Below are 21,212 nucleotides of genomic sequence, written 5' to 3'. Positions count from 1 at the left end.
TTAGTCTTACACACCCATTTGCAGCCGATGAGCTTTTAACCCTCAACAATTCAATAGGCTTCCTAATACCTTTATGTTTCATAGATTGCATATCGTCTTTTATCACATCCAACCACGGATCTATGGGGCTTGAGGAGCTTCATCGGGATTTGTCTAAACAATACGATCCCGAACCCCAATTGGCTCAATCCGTGATATGAGAGGCTCCATGATCGTCCGTATAGGCAGAAAAAAACGACACAGTATCCCCACCGTACCGTTAACCTCTATAGTCCGTGAGCATCTTTTTCGGCCAATCAAATTCCAGAAACTTCGTTGTTTGTGATTCCACAATTCTTATACCTCCATTGGGATTATAGACTCAATACCCCTTCAAATGATATGGGTAAAATATGGAGTAACACCGAGTAATTCTAGAGTCCAACTTACTTAATATTGGATCATATAATTTCACCTCTACAGGAAAACCTCAAATCTTTAGATAGCTCATCTAGATTTACGTCCAATCCATAACTCAAAAGAGTCAATGGAACAACTTTGGTGGGAACATCGATTAGAAGGTAAAGGGAAGCTCGAAAAGCTTTACCCCAAAGTGAACCATGTAGGTTCGTTCTACCAATTATACTCCTCATCATATTCTTAATAGTGTGGGTACGCCTTTTCGACCACACCACTCTATTCTGAACTTCCAAGCATAGTAAATTCAACTACTATCCCATAATCTTTTAAGTATATGACAAATGGCCCTTTAAGCTATTCAGCATTGCCATGTTTAGCACAATACTCACCACCTTGGTCCGATTTGACAATCTTTATGACTTTTTCCAATTATTTCTTGGCTTCAGTCTAAAAATCTTGAACTTGTCAAGAGACTCGGACTTTTCCTTAATCAAGTAAATATAACTATATTGGGAATAGTCGTTAATAGATGTATTGAAATAAAATTTTCAACACAAGATTGTTGTATGGCTCTATTGATATTAGCCTGTATGACCTTCAACAGGTCAGAACTACGGACTGCAGTCTTCTTCTTTATCTTGGTCATCTTAACTCTACAACAGTCTACTCAAGTCTCCAGGCCACATTTAAGAGCAGATAAGATATTAGCCTTTGTCGGCCTCCCACTCTTTCCCTAGATAAGTGGCCAAGTTGTTTATGCCACAATGCGTAAGACTGTTCTTTAAGTAGAGATCTCCCGTGGTCATGCAAGTCAAATGTCATTTTGGGACATAATCTAATGGACCAACAAGGGGATTGGCCAATTAACAAAATCAGAACAACATATGATATATGACAAATTGCTATGTTAAGACTATAAATGGGTATTAAGCAAGTGAACTATACAAGCTGTTTAGTGTAGGGAATTTTAAATAAGCTATAATTCATCTATCTTAATTCAATTAAATTAATAAAGCAGGCTCTCCCTCAACTCTATAGTGATCCTTGATTAGACAATGAACAATGTCAATTCTTTCTCGAGTCAATTAGACTTAATTTTTCCATACAAGGATCCGAATCTCGAGCTGACTTGATTAATTCTGCGAATACATGTAAAGTCGTCTCGTTCACTACATCAATTAATAGCATCTATGGAGCCACGGACCGATATTTCTCAAACTCAATTAAGCGTGCCACTTTGGCGATCACAACTTAATTGAATTTAGGAAACTCTCTCACATCGGGGATATAAATTTTATGTCTCACATTTATCATATCCAAGTGATTTTAGGCTTCATTATAGGGGCACTTTATTATAAAATCACGTGAGATGCTATTAACATTGCTCTAGTCATTGATGCATGTTAAACCTTATACATGCCAATACTTAACATACTCTACACATCCCGTATGCGGTCATATACATGTGAGCGAGCCATAATATTTTCGAAACCAGATGAAAATACATGAAAAATGCCAACAATACCCCCATAAATACACAAATATATGGTTTTTTTATGCAATTTTCTATCCTTAAAAGCTCCAAAAACTTGAAATAAATATACTACAATGTAGAGAATCTTTATATAAGCACAATGGTACCAAGAATGCCCCAAATAGTGCCCGAATGCTCCTAAACGTACTATCCGAATTGCCAACGCTTGGGTACACGCGCCGTACGTGATAGCGCTTGAACCGACCCAACGGTTGGTTCAGCCCAACCGCCGATTGGTCGAGCCGGTCAATGGTCCGACCGGGTTGGGTTGACCCTGTCAACGGTCAAATTGAGTAGGGTCGAGTTGACCCCGACCCAGCTGACGTCATTGATGATGTCGGCCGGCCCGAGGCGGTTCTCCCGGCCGCACGTGAAAGCGCTTGGCACGATACATCGCGGCCTCCTCGGCGAGTAGCCGTGCGTGAGGGCTTGTGTGGCGTCTGCCGGAGGCTGGCGACCACTCGTTTTGCTCTTCTCAACACGAGGAACCCAAATATGCAATAAAATTCAAATTTCATCGGACGAAATTTTCAAAAGAGGCATAAACCCAAAGTTCTGGCTCCAAACTATAGCATCTGCGTGTAGCCTCCTACGTAGGCTCGCCAACAGTCAAAACGCTTGTCTCGACGAGCACAACCCGAATATATGATCAAAAACAATTTTCATCCGATAAAATTTTCGAAAACGGGCAAAAATCGAAAGTTCCGGATCTAGACTATGTATACTCTGATACCACATGTAGGCCGCTACAAACGTTACTACGGCAATTCCATAATCAGCATAGTTAGAATCTAGAAATACAATAATAGTTTAAATGAATTTGTGCACCCGATTTGGAATCCATCTGTCTTTAAGCAGAATTATGAGAATTCAAAGCTTGAGGCACTTCCCCTCTATGGCCCTCCGGATGCCTGGCGTCGATGAGACAATTTCCCTTTCGCTAAGGTAATTCAGGGCATCCACGGGACATTCTCTTTTCTCTTTGGCATTTTTCCATGTTGCACAGAATCTCCTTCGGGGTATAAAGCTGGCCTGATTAGGATTTATCAAGTCATCCAGAAACGGTCTCAATTTACTGACGAAGATGTTGGAAATGAGTTTAATATACACAACTATGATTGGGTTGCTGAATTTGCTACATCCGTTAAAACAAGAAAGAAGTCATTAGAGCACAACGCACAAAAGATATTGTAGCATCCGACAAAAAAGCCAAACCCGATCCTTTTTATGTCAAACGTACAGCTTGTGGCGTAGAATGTTCCTCCATCCCAGTCCGTCTCTTCCTCTCCACATATATTACCAGAAATAACTGTCGTTACGCGCCCGAAATTGCCCGGGAGAAAAGAAGAAAAATCAGTACTTGTGGTCTCAATTTGAAGACATACATTTTTCTTTTGGCAAGCAGTCTGCTTTCTCAGTCCTTGACACTGCGCGCACGCGACCTGTGTCTCCCACAGACATGGCCACTGTCGCGGCATCAGGAGGAGTCGGCGTAGCCACCACCATCAAGCTCCAGTCTCACAAGCCATTCTCAAATCCGACGGCAAACCCGTTTCTGGGCAAGAAGCTTGCCATCAAACTTCCCCTCAAGACCCTGGTTCCAAGCCCCAAAGCCCTCGTTCTCGCCTCAGGAGGCCACCTGATCGATGCGGTCAAGGACCTGTTTCTGGGTGTCGGCGTGGGCCTTCCGTGCACGGTAATGGAGTGTGGGGACATCATCTACCGAAGCACCCTCCCCAAGTCCAGTGGCCTGACGCTCACGGCCCCAGGTGCGGTCTTGGCTATTGGGGCTCTTTCTTACCTGTGGGCGACTCCTGGCGTGGCTCCTGGGTTCTTTGACATGTTTTTTCTTGCTTTTGTCGAGAGATTGTTCAGACCCACCTTCAGGAAGGTCAGTGTGGTGTTGGAAACTAAAGAGAGTTGCGATTTTGGTGGGGTTTGAGTGATCGATTTAATTAAGTTCGGTTTTGTGTTTGAACAGGATGATTTCGTGTTGGGGAAGAAGTTGGGCGAGGGAGCCTTTGGTGTGGTTTATAGGGTTTCACTGGCTAAGAAGTCTTCTTCAAATGTAAGTATAGCTCTCACAGGACTCCTGATGTCGGGTGTTTGTCCAAATTTTAGGGCCCAAAAGGAGGTCTTGAGTTTGAAATTTTAGGTTGTTGTTGTGTGATGGCTCAAAGTTGGGTGCTCTTGTTTGTTAATTACTTGCTGATGATTGTGAAAATTATTCGGGTTTTTGTATCTTTGAGGTGTTTAAGAAGAACCGGCATGTACATGAGTGTGCAGACTCGTGTAGGCATGAATTCGATGTATTAATTCCTTCTTGCTGCTTGCTCTTGAACAGAAGGAAGGTGACTTGGTATTGAAGAAGGCTACTGAATATGGTGCAGTAGAGATTTGGATGAATGAACGCGTCCGAAGAGCTTGTGCTAGTAGCTGTGCTGATTTTGTATATGGCTTTCTAGAGGTTTTGCTCTATATAGACTCTTTGCTTAATCGCAGGCTTACTTTTAATTCACGTGGAAATATAAACAAATAGAAAACATTTTTCACAAGTTTGCTTCACTGCTAGTCTGCGTTGTATCTTCTCTCTGAAGTTGTCCCCCAAAAAATGAAAATGGTTCCAGAATTCTTCAAAGAAAGGAGGAGAATATTGGCTTATATGGCGATTTGAAGGGAAATCTACACTTGCAGATTTGATGCAGAGCAAAGAGTTCCCATATAATGTTAGTAGCTGTTCCTTTCACCTCTTACTGTCTTCATATATTGCAATTTCTTCATTCTTTTGGTTAGAGTTCGAAAATTTTTCTTATAAGCATATGATGTAGCAATAGAAGTTGTGCTGCATATAGTCATGCTTACGATGATTTTTTCATTGACGATAAATGGCATGGCTATTGAGGCACTGAACGTGCAGTCTGAGACACTTATCTAAATGTTGTGGGGTTGGATAATCAACAAAAGAAGATGGTCGTAATACCTGATTATGTTCATTTACTATCTTCTGTCCATAGCTTTGTGCTTCATTTGTTTCAGATTTACATTCAGCCTCACCTATGTAGATCGGTCTACATCCTTGATTCCCATCTTCAATTACAATTAAATTTCTTGTCAGGTAGAAACAATGATTCTCGGGGAGGTACAGGACTTACCAAAAGGAATTGAAAGGGAGAATAGGATCATTCAAACTATCATGAGACAGATCCTCTTTTGCCTGGATGGTCTTCATTCGACAGGCATTGTTCATAGGGACATTAAGCCACAGAACATTATATTTTCTGAAGGTATTGATAGAATGGTAACAACAGCTTGATTATGTTTGTTTTCTATAGAAAGAAATTCATATTTCATAAAGCACTACATGATACCCCCGAAATTGAGCAGGTTCTCGTACATTCAAGATAATTGATCTTGGAGCAGCTACAGATCTTCGAGTGGGTATCAATTATATTCCAAAGGAATTTCTATTGGATCCAAGGTATCATCCGTAACATTTTTTAGATGTGGTATCTCATCAGCATGTAGATCATGCTTACGTGGACACGACATGTGTGTAGAACAATGTTGACAAAATTACATGTCAATAATTCAGAAACTCATTTTACATTTTATTTTTTTCAGTCTTCAGAATGCATGTTTTGTATAAATAGAACTAATTACTTCATTTGGAGATTCGTTATACGATGTAATGGATTAAAATGGGAGCAAGGGTGCTTGGGTTTGTTATCATCTGCATGCCGACGGGATGGTGATCTCCTTATGATTGGTTTTACTGAACCTGTTGGTCATAACCTTTTCAATCTCAAGTGTGCGTAAACACGCAGGCACTGTTGAATGCTGGCCTTGTATAAGAATGTCAAGAGAAGTCAACAGAATTTGTACGAGAATCTTGATACTATACAATTGCAATCCTTTCCATGGCCATAGGACACGACTCAGATTGGATCTTTAACTTTGGTGTAGATTTTGATTGCCATTTGCGACATGCCCTTGTCTCAACCATAGATATTTGAGAGTAGGAGATGCAGGGTCTCCTTTTCTTCTGAGAGCTTCTAAGTTGTTTTCCTGACATCAGAAACATCAATACCTTTCCTCACTGAATGGAGTTAGCTATGTGGATTTTTATGCCATCTATCTAATTTTGCCCCTAAAACCACAAGGAATTTCGCTCATTTTCCAAAGAACAACAAGGGGCTCTAAGAAAGATCAGACTTAAAGAAATATGCCGGTGGCATTGGTCCATCTCTCACCGCTCTTTAAGTCTGATAAGGAAGAAATATGCCGGTGGCAATTATGTCTCCTGAAGATCATATTAGTACAGAATACAGTCTGATATGGCTTTGTTAAACTTTAAACAAGAAATATTGTCCACTTCTTGAAAATCAATACCCGACTGAAGTGGTGGATGCACATGGTTTCCATATCTTAATGGTGTGAATTTTCCTCTTGTACTCTGACCTCTCTAACAGGTCATTTTGAGTTAGCTGATTTCCTCTGACACTGTGCCTCTAGCAATATGTGACAATGCTCTTTGCTTCGTCACTTCTCAGGTACGCTGCACCAGAACAGTACATTATGAGCACTCAAACTCCCTCTGCGCCTTCAGCTCCAGTGGCTACTGCTCTTTCCCCAGTTTTATGGCAGGTGTGATCTCTACCACGAGTTTGTTAAGATTGACTAATGTACATCAAGCTTCTTTTCGTTTCGACTTTAATGTTTTTCTAGCTCTGATGGCTTTTCTTAAAAACAGATGAATTTGCCAGACAGATTTGACATCTACAGCACTGGTCTCATTTTTCTACAAATGGTGAGCTAACATATCTGCATTGGAACTTGTTGTTGCTACAATTTGATATTATCCAGGGGGAAATCTTTGTTCCAATGGTTCATCAGCATGTCCTTGCAAGTATTTTTGTGGCCTAGAAATCTCACTGCATGACTGCAACTTTTTATTCACACCACTGTTCAGGTCCCTCCTTGGATAAGTTGGATTCACTTTTAACAAGTTCTCACAAAATATTAGCTATATGAAAGCTAATGTACAACTAACGAAGATAAATGTACACGAAAATTGAGCAAACAGTAAGGGCATGAGATTCTGCATGCAAGAATCATCTCGAGAAACTACGATGACATGCCTATATATCACAAATTCAGCGCGTATGTTCATGTGCTTTGTCGATGGTAGACATGGAAAAAGCTGATACTTTAACCTTGAAGTTCTCACTAGGTCAAGGGTCAACGTTGGAAAATCTTTTATAGGAATCATCTACTTAGAACACCACCCATTTAATCAGGAATAAACTAAAGTAGGTATATTGTTGAAGGCTTCGGTAAATGGTTAAATAAATTGGTCATAGTAGGACACTAGAATTTTGAAAGCCAGAACTGCACATCACTTGCATGTAGTTTTAGATATGGCAGGTACGAAGCTAAAACTCCCATAAATTTATCTCCTTCTACAATGCTGTATATATGGTTTGTTTGATGCAATAAGCTGCATTAACTCAAGGCAGCCTGCTCTCATACAGGCTTTTCCATCATTAAGGACCGATAGTAGTCTCATACAATTCAATCGGCAGCTCAAAAGGTGTGACTACGATCTGGTTGCATGGAGAAGAAGCTTAGAACCCCGTGCCAGCCCCGACTTCAGGAGGGGTTTCGAGCTGTTAGATTTAGATGGTGGAATAGGATGGGAACTTCTGACATCAATGGTTCGCTACAAACCAAGGAAAAGAACTAGTGCAAAAGCAGCATTAGCTAATCCATACTTCGATAGAGAAGGACTATTGGTTTTATCCTTCATGCAGAAACTGAGGTTGCAGCTCTTTCGAGCCACGCAACAGGATTATGAGGAGGCTGCCAAATGGGTCATTGGGCTCATGGCTAAGTCAGGGACGGAGCAGGATGGTGGTTTCACAGAAGCTCAGCTTCAGGAGCTTAGAGTCAGTATCTAAACCATTCCGAGCAACTGTAGTTTTTCACTTCTAAATTACACCGAGGACACTCCTCCATTCAAAGAACTCACACTTCACCCATTGCCAAAGGTCTTTCTCTTCCACTTTTCTCTGCTTTTTGGATGCAGAGGTATGCTGCTAAGCTAATTGTAAGCGTGATAACTCATTTCATTGATAAATTGAGTAAATAGCGAAGAAAATAAGTCCACAGAAGGCCAGGTAGTTTTGAAAGCAAAAGGGGGAAGGGTATAGTTTGATCAGAACACAATTTCACATTCTACATCTCTGTTTCATCCTCCCATGTATCGTGAAAATCTTTTATAAGACCTTCGGGTACTTTTTTTTTGCAGGAAATGGCGCCGAACAAGAAGGGCACTGCTCAAAGAAATGCTCTAGCCTCGGCTCTTCGTCTCCAAAGGAAGATTATAAGTACATTAAATGAGAGCATGGATGAGCTCAACCAGCGCCGAAAGAGCCTCTGGTGGAACCGGTGGATCCCTAGGGAGGAATGAAGTTTGTAAATATGTGCACACCTTTTCCAATCTTCCTGTAAATTTTGTCTAGCCACCGTAACTATATCAAAAGGAATAAAGTGATGCTGTAAGTTGAAAAGAAATAGATGAAGTTAATTTCTGCTTATTAGAAACCGGAGGACTTTGAATTCTTGTCTATTCATTTCTTCAAGAGTGTTGTAAAGTTGATAAGCACATCACATACAATCGAGGGTTTCTCATCTTACATGTTCTATTAGCTGTCTCACATCCCACTTTTGCCAGCTTCTTTTAGGTTTAACCCAAATGCTTCTAAGAACACCATAAAAAATGACTGAAATTCTGAATTTTCTGTGATCTCCAAGGCTCATAGATCGCTTATTAACAACTCAAATCCTTTTAATGCTTTTTGTTATCCACAGCACTGGCTTGCCACATCAATGAGGCACGTTGAGGATCTCCAAGACTCAAAGGATCGCTTATTCATAACTCGTCTCCAGTGCCTCATCATAACCAATACCTTGCTGGCTGTCCGGTCAACAGAACGTCGAATGAGCATCATCTGCGTATATACTTTTTGCATATGTTGGTACGGCAATAATACAGTATTTATCCTCGTACTTAACATCTCAATGACCTTCATACGAGCTTCCTTACGGATCACACTGCCAAAAAGAAAAAAACCTGATGCGCACGTAGAGATACAACTGTATTACTGGTCGAGCCGTACTATTGCACCCATGTATGCATATGGAATAATTCGTGTTCATCACGTCCATGCTAAGTCATTGGCCTTTGGAAGAGCGAAGAGATCAAGAGGGCTTTCCTTTCTTTGGCAAGTGTTCAAATGAATCTCTACTGATCTCTTCATTGTTATGGTAAGTTTTAATAATTTCCAAATTGTTAAAAGCCTCATATCCCAAATTTCAAAGTATTACCGAATATGATAATTTGAAATTTGTTTTACCATTTGGGTTGCTGAAAAACTTAATCCCATTCCTAATTCATTTCAACTTTTTTTTTCTTTAGGCTGATCAAACGTGACCTAAGTAAGAGCAATCTTAACCCTTCTAAGCTTCTCCTGAAGTCTGTAAGATTGCGTTTTTAGTAGTTACAATCAAAGAAAGAGACTGATCGAGTAAAACACAATTTGATTAGGTGAAGTTTGATAAGAGATTGATCAAGTAAAACTCAATTTGATTGGGGGAAGGTTAATAAGAAGAAGCTGGACGACAGTTTCTGGTTCTGCAGCGAATTGAATTACCATCACAAATTTGAACTAAAAGCAAATCAAAAGCATCGAGAGCCATTATAATAGAACTCGTTCAGCAGGACAAACCGTCCTTCACATAACAGAAAAAACGACATTAAACCAAAAGCTAAAGCTCAAGTAAAACTCAATTTGATTGGATGAAGGCTGATAAGAAGAAACTGGACGGCAGTCTCTGGTTGGTCGTAGGGTGCCGGGGATGGCGTCGTCTTCCTCCACGTTCTTGAGCTCTGCAGCAAACTAGTCTGCTGTCAACGGAGGAAGAGGAAAGGAACAGGGAAGAAGAAAAGAACAGAGAAAAAGGAAAGAAAAAGAAAAGGTAAAAAGGAAAATAAAAAAATAATTTGCAAAAGTATTAAACATTATCCACGTCAGTGCTGGAGTCCGCGTTAGCACCGACCGGTATCCACGTCGGCATTGGCCGGCCAAAGTTGGTCAGAGGAACCGAATCGGCATAAATGCAAAATGTTTAGGACTAAATCGACACAAAAAAAAGGTTTAGGATTGAATTGGCATAAATACAAAAGGTTTATGACTGAATTAACAAAATTAAAAGGTTTAGGATTGAATTAACAAAAACACAACAAGTTTAAGATTTTTTTGACAATTTTTCTGACGTACCAGTTTGAAATTTTTCATGGTATTAACCCAATCAACTATTATGTAATTGGTAATCTGCAATATAATAAAGAACTTACAAGATGATATGGTTACAAGAGGTGATGGAAAGATTGCAAGTGATATGGGATGATTACAAGTAAGAGAAAGATTACAAGAGAAAGATTAAAAAGGTAGAATATGTGAACAAAGAGAAGGCTTTGGGAGTGGGATCCGAAGGTCTGCCTCTTTGTTCAGCCTTAATCTTCTTTGGGATAATGTCACGAAAAATCTTAAATCGATACACTTATGATAAAATTACCCTAAATTATTTTTTTGCCCACAAAAAATCCCAAACTAATACATTTATGACAAATTTACTCCAAACTAACATACCCGTGACAAACTTACCCTCCGTCAATTTTCGTTAAATTTAACAATCAAATTACTGAGTTAGATGGCAGATGACAGTTTAAAATTTGGGGTTTTTACTCTCTAATGTCACAGGTGTATTGATTTGAGATTTTTCATGGTATTAACCTAATTTAACGAAGGACAAATTTGTCACAGATGTACCAGTTTGAGATTTTTTATGGTAAAAAAAATTAATTTATGGTAAATTTATCACAGGTGTACCAATTTAGGGCTTTTTATAATAAAATAATAATAATTTAGGGTAAATTTATTACAAATGTACTAATTTGTGGCTTTTCGTGGTATTAACCCACCTTTTTTATAGATTCCCGGAAGAAATGTTTCAGCCCCAGTAATAATGGCTTTCTAGATTTTTTTTTATCTATTTCTCTCTTTTCACGTGATGACAAGACATTCTGAAATTGTGTCTCCAAGTCTTCATCATCTTCTGATAGGTTGATTTCATAGCAATCATCTTCATTGTTATTTTGTGATTTCATCTCCGAAATGATTTGTTCGAGTGCGAACACAAATTTTGTGGTGAATGTATTACTGCAAGTTGGGATGACGCCAAAGTATTTTTTTAAAAAGATATATATATGTATATATTTATGCCTTTCCTAAAATATTGGTCAAACCATTTACCAACATCAAATACCAGTAAATGCTTGATCCAATTTATACAAGAAACATGTTCTTTCATAGCTCATATTATAATAAATCTCTACCACTTTCAAAATATAAGTTTGTCAATTCATAGAAGAAATAATATCATTCACCTCATAAAGCTAAAATCGACCTATAAATGTTATTCGAGCCGACACGTCCGAATTCCTATCAAATATTTGAAAAACGGATCAAAATGAAGTAACATGCCACTCTAACACACGGCTCGACTAAAATATACCTATTTAATGATAGAATGACACCGACACACCAACGGAAGCTCGCTTGTAGCGGAAACGCATCGCCGTCCGCTATGGACAGCTTGCACACTAAACTCGTTAAGGCCATAACTCCCTCCACTGAACCCGTTTCAAGCAATCTTATAATCTATGAAATGCCCTTTCAATGTACTACAAAACCCCTAAATTTGGCTGATCCAATATCTAGTCGACAACCACTGAAAAATGGCCCATAAGTTACTGTTCACGCATTGTACAAAATGTGCACTCAACTCCAAAAATTCGTTTTGGGCAAACCGTGAGTCCAAATCAAGAACCGTCAAATCTCACGACTCTATGACACCCTAATCGTTCATTCCTATATATAAATGCTGCCCGAAAACCATGCAATTAGACACAGCAACTCAAACTCGACGTAGGTCTGAATTGGTGCCCTAATTTTGAAAATTCTCTCTCTAGATCGAGCGACGCTTCCTTGTTGTTGTCGATGGTCTTATTGCACCACCTACTGAAGAAGAAAGAAGGAAGCAAAGGAGCTAGGCTACTATAATGGACATGGGCCTAGGTACCATTTTCACGTCTTTTTGATGTAGCGGAACTGAAGGATATTATCGATCGATAGTCTAGAAACGATCTCACAGAAGAGGTTGGTCTTTTCAAGTCTTTCCTAAATCTCTAGGAAGCTTAAAGTTCATGTATGATTTTCCACTTATTGCAAAAGCTAACTCCACCATTTTTAATTTGTTCATACTTACGCAATATAAAATCACGATCGATCTCATCATGGATACAACTTATTATGATTCATACAAATTATACGATCAAGATATTCTATATTATAGTAAAAGAGGCGAATGAATAAGAGCCCAAAAACACGATATAAGATATTTACGTTTGTCCAACCATTAGAAAGTAGAAGCACCAAAATTTGGTTCAGCATATTTTATTTGGTGTAGTTCGATTTTCAAGATAATGATTGCACAGAGATCCAAATGCCATCAGTATACTTTAAACTGTAAGTTCTTTTAATTTAGTTTCAGCCGGCACTTGTAAACAAAATCTAAGGGATGATAGCAAATAATCGGGGTCGTCGAATCCAATTTTTGACGAGCGGGCGGTGGGTCGAAGGCGTGGAGGGAGGGCGGTGGTGATGAAATGGCCGACAAATTCGGAGGAGGTCAAGTTCTATTACGACGGGCAAGGCCTCATGTCCGTGAGAATCGCTCCGGCCCGAGTTTGGTTGGAAAATGCGAGAAAAAAAAGAGAACCTTTTACGTAATCCTAAATACACAAAAACCTTAACTAGTCATATGATGCGTCTCGTTTAGCTATCAAGCAAATTAGTAACCTTTCGCCAGTACAATTTCTCGACCAAATGATCTCTCAGCAAGATCAAAACGCATCGAACAAGTGAATCCTCAAAAAATGCAGCCGTTCTTGCATCATATTGCCGGAGGCCGCTTTGTTTATCTGTTCTTTTATACGTTCCCCTATAGTAATTTGAATTATTTATACGTTCTGACTGAGCTAACTAACGAGAATAGCTTGAAACCATCCCCTCGATTCGGTTTGCTGACGTGGCATTTGGCCCGCACAAAACACCATTCGGGCCAGATTCGATTCGTTCCCTCCGAGAGAGAGAGAGAGAGAAAGAGAGACGAGCAGGTCGTCGACGGGACCCTCTCCTTGGTCGCCTGCTTGATCGGATTGTCGCTGCCTTTTCCTTCAGCTCTCCTGATCCAGAACGATCCCGGCATCATCCAAAGCGGTTCAGAAATCGCCGCAAATTCTTGCGGCATTGTCGAGAAAGGGTCGCTGTTGGCTCGATTTTGCGCGCAGCAATCTTCGGTTGCCGGTGAAGAATCTTCAGTTTTGGCGAATCTGTCGGAATTGGCCTTGAGGTGTTTCGGAGCTCGGAATCGGTCTGCAAGTTCCTGCTTCATCGCCTTTTGCGACTCACTGTTGGGGAATCTCTCGAGCAGCATTTTGGTTTTTGGACCTCATTTAGTTTGGAAATTACAAGGACGACGTGAAGTCGAAGTGATTGTGGATGTGTTGTAGCTGGAAATCGCCTCCCGAATTTGAAGATTTAGCTGGTAGGTTGTCAGATGGGCGCTTGGTGTGCGTTGGGGCATCAGATTAAAGAATATCAGAGGAATTAAGAAGATAACGATGGTTCACCAATATTATTAACTTTATCAGAGATCACATTGAAACTTCGAATGGCTGATCCTCAGTAAAGACAAGGATGAAGCTGAAAGTTTGGTTTGTTGGTCTCGAAGTACTGACCACATGGGGTAATTTCCGCAAGCGAAGGAGCGACACAATCAGTGAAACTGCATTCTCAGAAAGTCCCCATGCACGAAGAAATTCACCATCCGTTACACCATTTGTCAGTAGCTTTGTCTTTCTCTCCATGATTCCTAAAATCATCAGGATCACATGAAGCTTTAGCCTTTTTTTCGTTTCCTTTTCTCATTTTCTTTTTAACATTCATGACCACAGGATCCTACACATATCCAAGGTATTCAGCCTCCTGGTGAAAATACTTCACGGAATAGGTCAGGAAAGGCATTCTCAGACATAATATCCTACACTGCTGCAGACACGGGTTACAATCAAAACGAACCCATTGCCAATTCTCTTGGGTGTCTGTCGAGTTCCTTTCGGACCAATTTTGATTTGGAGCAGTATTATATACTTTATATATACTTTTGACACAGTTCGAAGTAGGTAGGAGGTAGCAGTGTTGATTTGGAGCTTTTTGGGTGTGTCGAGTTCCTTTCGGATCAATTTTGCAACAGCTATGTTTGCTTGCTAAGGTCAGCTAAGAATTTAATGGACAACCCTTTACCGAGTAAAGCCCTCCAACCAATTCGTATCCTTTACTAATATATTGCGGGAATATGAAATAATGTTGCCACTAAGATCATAATTTGTCGATCAAGTTGACTCGAGATGATTGAATCTCGAGAACATTCAGAGCTATGATAACGATGGAGATGACGGAAAAGAAAGTGACTTTATTTGTTTCAGATTTACATTTAGCCTCACCTTTGAAGATTGGTCTACATCCTCGATTGCAGTCTTCAATTATGACTAAATTTCTTGGCAGGTAGAAACAATGATTCTTGGGGAGTACAGGACTTGCCGAAAGGAATTTTAAGGGAGAATAGGATCAATTAAACCATCACGAGACAGATCCTCTTTTGCCTGGATGGTCTTCGTTCGACAGGCATTCTGCACAGCGATATTAAGCCACAGATCATTATTTTTCTGAAGGTATTGATAGCATGGTAAAAACCTGGTTGCTTGTGTTTTTCTCCGTAGAAAGAAATTGATATTTCATAAAACACAACAGGTTACCCCTGAAATTGAGCAGGTTCTCGTTCATTCAAGACAATTGATCTTGGAGCAGCTGCAGATCTTAGAGTGGGTATCAATTATATTCCAAAGGAATTTCTATTGTATCCAGGGCATCATCCTTAACATTCTTTAAATGTGGTATCTCATAATCATGTAGATCATGATTATGTGGCAAGACATGCGTGTGGTACAATGTTGACAAAAATACACGTGAACACTAAAGAAACTACACTTACATTTTCCAGTCCTGATTATGCATGTTTTTATAAACAGAGCTAATTACTTCATTTGGAGACATATTATATGATGTATTGGAGTAAAATGGGAGCAAGTTCGCTCGGGTGTGTTATCATCTGCATGCCGACAGCCTGATGATCTCCTTATGATTGGTTTTACTGCACCTATTGGTCATAACTTTTTCAATCTCATGGGTCCGCAAACGCGCGAGTGGCAGCGAATGCTGCCTTGTATAAGCATGTGAAGAGAATTTGTACGAGAATCTTGATACTGTACAGTTGTAATCCTTTCCATGTTCATAGGACGTGACTCAGATTAACTTCGGTGTAGATTTTGATTGTCGTTTGCAACATGCCCTTGTCTCAACCATTGATACTAAAGACTAGGAGATGCAGGGTCTCCTATTCTTCTGAGAAGCAACATGCCTTCTAAGTTGTTTTTCTCCGCTGAATTCCAGCCGAAGATGTCATCATGTACACTAAGCTTCTAGCTGAATGGAGTTAGCTACGTGGATCCTTTATTCTATATCTTATTAACGTGAATTTTCCTCTTGTACTCTGACCTCTCTAACTGGTTGTTTTGAGTTGTCTGATTTCCTAGATTGCTTGGACGCTGTGCCTCTTATAGCATGTGACAATTCTCTTTGGTTCGTCTCTTCTCAGGTACGCTGCTTCAGAACAGTACATTATGAGCACGCAAACTCCCTCTGCACCTTCAGCTCCAGTGGCTACCGCTCTTTCCCCAGTTTTATGGCAGGTGTGATGTCTACCACAAGACTGTTAAGATCGACTAATGCACTAATGCACATCAAGCTTCTTTTTGTTTTGACATTAATGTTTTTCTAGCTCTGATGGCTTTCTTTAAAAGCAGATGAATTTGCCAGACAGATTTGATATCTACAGCACTGGTCTCATTTTTCTACAAATGGCGAGCTAACATATCTGCATCGGAACTTGTTATTCAGGGGAAAATCTAATGTTGAATGGTTCATCAACTTGTCGTTGCAAGTCTTTTTGAGGCCTAGAAATCTCACCGCATCACTTCAACCTTTTACTCACACCACTGGTCAGGTCCCTCCTTGGACTCACTTTTAACTAAGTTTTTGCAATATATTAGCTATAAAAGCTACTGTACAGCTAATGTAGATAAATGTACACGAAAATTGACCAAAATTTTCGTCTTTCAGTAAGGGCATGAGATTCTGCATGCAAAATCATCTTGAGGGACATGATGACATGGCTATATATCACAAATTCAGCGAGTATGTTATGTGCTTTGTCGATGGTAGACATGCAAAAAACTGATACTTTAACGTTGTAAAATCTTGTGCAGGATCCTACTTTCAACAACACCCAATTAATCCAGGAATAAACTAAAGTAGTAGGCATATGGTTGAAGACTTTGGTAGATGGCTAAATAAATTGGTACACTAGATTTTTGAAAGTCAGAACTGCACATCACTTGCATGTAGTTTCAGATGTATCAGGTATAAAGCTAAAACTCCTTAGAGATATCTCCTCCTACAATGCTGTATACATTTGACGCAATAAGCTACATTAACTCAAGACAGCCTGCTCTCATACAGGCGTTTCCATCATTAAGTACCGATAATAGTCTCCTACAATTCAACCGGCACCTCAAAAGGAGGGGCTCGAGCTGTTAGATTTAGATGGTGGAATAGGATGAAACTTCTAGCATTCGCTACAAACCGAGGAAATGTCACCAAACCAGAAGGTAACTGTTGCTTGATCATCTCATTCATTTTCGGCACGTCTCAAAGCTGTGGAAGTCCCACATCGATGGCGCGGAGTTCACTAGGGGTTCAAAGCTCTGCAGCAGCCTATGTACCTTGCCTCCGCTTTCCTCATCCCTTTCGAGGTTGTTGGATTAACTTGTTCAAAATTCTTTTGAAACTGCTGCTCAATTTCATTTTCGGCGCGTCTCGAAGCTGTGGAAGTCCCACATCGACGGCATGGAGTTCGCTAGAGTTCAAAGCTCTGCCTATATACCCCGCCTGTCTGCTTGATTATCTCATTCAAAATTCTTTTGAAATTGCCACTCGATCAACCCGTTCATTTTCGCTAGTGGTTCAAAGCTCTACAGCAGCCTATATACCTGTCTCCATAAGCTCGCGCTGTTAGATTTAGATTTAGATGAAGAAATGCTCTAGCCTAAGCTCTTCGTCTCCTAAAGAAGATTATAATTACATTAAATGAGAGCATAGTAAATATGTGCACACCTTTTCTAATTTTCATGTAAATTTTGTCTAGCCATGGTAGATTAATAGAGTGGTTTGAAAAGAAATAAATGTACTTAATTTTTGCTTAGTAGAAAACTGTAGTACTTAGTTGATAATGATATCAATAAGTGTTTCTCATCTAACATGTTATTGCTGTGTGATGGCTCAAAGTTGGTACTTTTGTTTGTTAATCACTCGCTCAACACCGTGAAAATTATTTTGCAGGGATCTCTCATTTACTCAACCAGATCAAATGAAAGTGTTTAGAGAGAGAAGCTTTGAGAGACAATACTTTGTATTAGTCAAGTGCTGAATAATCCAAACGAGGGGAAAAGTTTCCTATTTATGCAAGAGGATCTCCCATTACAATCGTTGATCGATTATTGATCTAAAGAGTTAAAATGCATCTCCCCATCTAATAACTATCATATTAATGAGAATTTTAGATTATGAAACATTTACCGTATCGTCCCTAAAAAAGTTCTAGAGACTCAAGAAAGCCCTAGAGACCGAGACACTTCACAGTGGCAAAGGCGAAATGCTCTCTATGCTGTTGTGGGCCTGAATTCAGTGTATCAATTCCTTTGCTGCTTGCTCTTGAACAGAAGGAAGGTGACTTGGTATTGAAGAAGGCTACTGAATATGGTGCGGTTGAGGTTTGGACGAATGAACACATCCAAAGAGGTGCCGATTTCGGGGAAAATTGTTAAAAAGGTCCTAAACTTTTCACATTTTTGTCAATTCAGTCTTAAATCTTTTAAGTTTATTGATTTAGTTCTAAACCTTTTTCATCTTTTGTCGATTCAATCCTATTGGTTGGAAATTATTGACGTGCACGCCGCACATCCTACGTGACACCGCTAGTGGACAATCTATAATAATATTTTAACTCTTTTTCGAATTTTTATTTTTTTATATTTTTTTCCTCTACTGCTGGCCGGAGGAGCCTGTGGAGGAAAAAAATTGGAAAAAGAAGAAAGGAAAAAAAATTAAAATATTAAAATTCGAAAAAGTGTTAAAATATTGTTATGAATTGTCCACGGCTGTGCTACGTAGAACCTCCGGCGTCCAGTCAGCAATTTCCAGCCAATAGTACTCAATTGATAAAAGGCGAAAATGTTTAGGACTAAATTAGCAAAAGTACAAAATATTTAAGACTTTTTTGACAACTTTCCCGCCAATTTTGTATATAGCTTTCTAGAGGTTTTGCTCTATATAGACTCTTTGCTTAATCGCAGGCTTACTTTTAATTCACGTGGAAATATAAAAACATCACAAGTTTGCTTTATTGCTAGTCTGCCTTGTATCTTCTCTCTGAAATTGTCCCCGAAAAAATGAAAATGGTTCCAGAGTTCTTCAAAGAAAGGAGGAAAATATTGGCTTATATGGCGATTTGAAGGGCAATCTACACTTGCAGATTTGATGCAGAGCAAAGAGTTCCCTTATAATGCTAGTAGCTCTTCCTTTCACCTCTTATTGTCTTCATATGTTGCAATTTCTTCGTTCTTTTGGTTAGAAAATTTTTCTTATCAGCATAGGATGTAGCAATCGAAGTTTTGCTACATATAATAATGGTTACGATGATTTTTTTTTTATTTGCGATCAATGGCTTGGCTATTGAGGCACCGAACGTGCAATCTGAGACACTTCTCTAAATGTAGTGTGGGAGGATATTCAACAAAGGAAGATGGCCGTAATACCTGATTATGTTCATTTATTATCTTCTGTCCACAGCTTTGTGCTTCATTTGTTTCAGATTTGCATTCAGCCTCACCTATGTAGATCGGTCTACGTCCTTGATTGCTATCTTCAATTACGATTAAATTTCTTGTCAGCTAGAAACAATGATTCTCAGGGAGGTGCAGGACTTGCCGAAAGGAATTGAAAGGGAGAATAGGATCATTCAGACTATCATGAGACAGATCCTCTTTTGCCTGGATGGTCTTCATTCGACAGGCATTGTTCATAGTTCTTTTCCTTGGTTCGCTACAAACCAAGGAAAAGAACTAGTGCGAAAGCAGCATTAGCTCATCCATACTTCGATAGAGAATGACAATTGGCTTTATCCTTCATGCAGAAACTGAGGTTGCAGCTCTTTCGAGCCACGCAACAGGATTACGAGGAGGCTTCCAAATGGGTAATTTGGCTTATGGTTAAGTCAGGGATGGTGCAGGACGGTGGTTTCACAGAAGCTCGGCTTCAGCAGCTTAGAGTCAGTATCTAAACTATGCCCAGAAACTGTAGTTTTTCACTTCAAAATTACACTGAATAGACTTCTCCATTGAAAAAACTCACTTTTCCCACTGCCAAATGTCGGCCTAGTAGTTTTGAAAGCAAAAAGGGGTAATGGTATAGTTTGATCAGAACACACTTTCACATTGTACATCTCCATTTCATCCTCCCATGAATCGTGGAATCTTCTCTAAGACCTTGGTGTACTTCTTTTGTGCAGGAAATGGCGCCAAACCAGAAGCCAATTGCTCAAAGAAATGCTCTGGCCTCAGCTCTGTCTCCAAAAGAAGATTATAAATACATTAAATGAGAGCATGGAAGATTATAAATATGTGCACACCTTTTCTAATGTTCATGTAAATTTTGTCTAGCCATGGTAAACTATATGAAAGGAATAGAGTGATGCTCTAAGTTGAAAAGAAATAGATGGAGTTAATATTTGCTTCTTAGAAAACTGGACTACTTTGAAATCATGTCTATTCATTTCTGCAGCGCGTTTAAAGTTGATAATGATATCAAATATGATCAAGTGTTTCTTATCTAACACGTTCTATTAGCTATCTCACATCCCACTTGTGCCAGCTTCTTTTAGGTTTAACCCAAAGAGAACACCATCAAATGGCTGAAATTATAAATTTTGTGTGATCCCCAAGGCTCTAGGATCACTTATATATAACTCAAATCCATATTATTCTTTTTGTTAGCCACAGCGCTGGCTTGCCACATCAATGAGGCACATTGAGGATCTCCAAGGCTCAAGGATTGCTTATTCATAACTCATCTCCTGTTACTCTGTCATAACCAACGATTACCTTGCTGGCTGTCCAGTCACAAAAATGATGAACAAGCATCATGTGGATATGTTTTTCAAATCTGTTGGTACGGCAATAATTCATTATTTATCTTCGTACTTAACATCTCAATGACCTTCATATGAGCTTCCTTTCGGATCACACAGTCAAAAATCTGATGCGCACGTAAGGATACAACTGTATTACTGGTCAAGCCGTACTGTTGCCACCAATGTTGTGCATATGGAATAATTCGTGTAGCTCACTCCATGCTAAGTCATTGGCCTTTGGAAGATTGAAGAGATCAAGAAGGCTTTATCATAACGTACTGCCAAAACCGAGTGTTTTGATGGAGTACTGATAAACAATGGGATTCAAACCTTGAAATGAGTTATCAAAGTGTAATATAATGTTGAGTCTGGAAGAGGCAATGGCATTGTGAATCACGAGAACTTCACGTGCAACTCTGACCTCCTTGTGGAGTACAACAAGCCCATCTTTATTTTAAGTACAGACAGTACACCAGAGCACAGCATGGAACACTTCAAAATAAACCTGGGACACTCTGATCATGGAGAATAATTTATTAAAGCTTTGTCCACACAGTGATGGTTCAATCCTCAAAGCTTTTTTGGGTTTGCCGAGTTCTCATCTTTTCTTAAGTTGTGTCACAATTTTTCACGCAAAACATATGTACTGACATGAAAATATCGAGTTTGGCAATGCTTATGACTTGGAACATGGTGGTGAAAACATTATTTCTTGGTTCAGAACCATTAT

The 21,212-nt window shown here is 39.5% G+C and overlaps 1 protein-coding gene across 4 annotated transcripts; it reads left to right on the top strand.

The window, feature by feature from the left end:
• Positions 1-3,248: 3,248 nt before the first annotated feature.
• Positions 3,249-20,178, top strand: LOC115752267 (serine/threonine-protein kinase STN7, chloroplastic). Of its 4 annotated transcripts, none has more exons than XM_048278732.1 (10): positions 3,249-3,824; positions 3,915-4,001; positions 4,260-4,400; positions 4,561-4,659; positions 5,049-5,217; positions 5,318-5,411; positions 6,484-6,577; positions 6,684-6,740; positions 7,465-7,878; positions 19,862-20,178. In XM_048278732.1, the coding sequence occupies exons 1-10, from the start codon at positions 3,393-3,395 to the stop codon at positions 19,949-19,951; spliced, it is 1,677 nt and encodes a 558-aa protein (XP_048134689.1). In that variant the 5' UTR covers positions 3,249-3,392; the 3' UTR covers positions 19,952-20,178. The 4 variants fall into 4 exon arrangements, with proteins under 4 accessions (XP_048134689.1, XP_048134690.1, XP_048134688.1 ...); XM_048278733.1 differs by lacking the exon at positions 19,862-20,178 and adding an exon at positions 19,391-19,569 and having other exon boundaries at positions 7,465-7,647; XM_048278731.1 differs by lacking the exon at positions 19,862-20,178 and adding an exon at positions 8,241-8,628 and having other exon boundaries at positions 3,251-3,824.
• Positions 20,179-21,212: the final 1,034 nt, after the last annotated feature.

Source organism: Rhodamnia argentea, chromosome 5 (assembly GCF_020921035.1).
Source record: "Rhodamnia argentea isolate NSW1041297 chromosome 5, ASM2092103v1, whole genome shotgun sequence".
Classification (NCBI taxonomy): Eukaryota; Viridiplantae; Streptophyta; class Magnoliopsida; order Myrtales; family Myrtaceae; genus Rhodamnia; species Rhodamnia argentea.
Note: the sequence above shows the minus strand (reverse complement) of the source record. Positions and strands in the feature narration are given on the sequence as shown.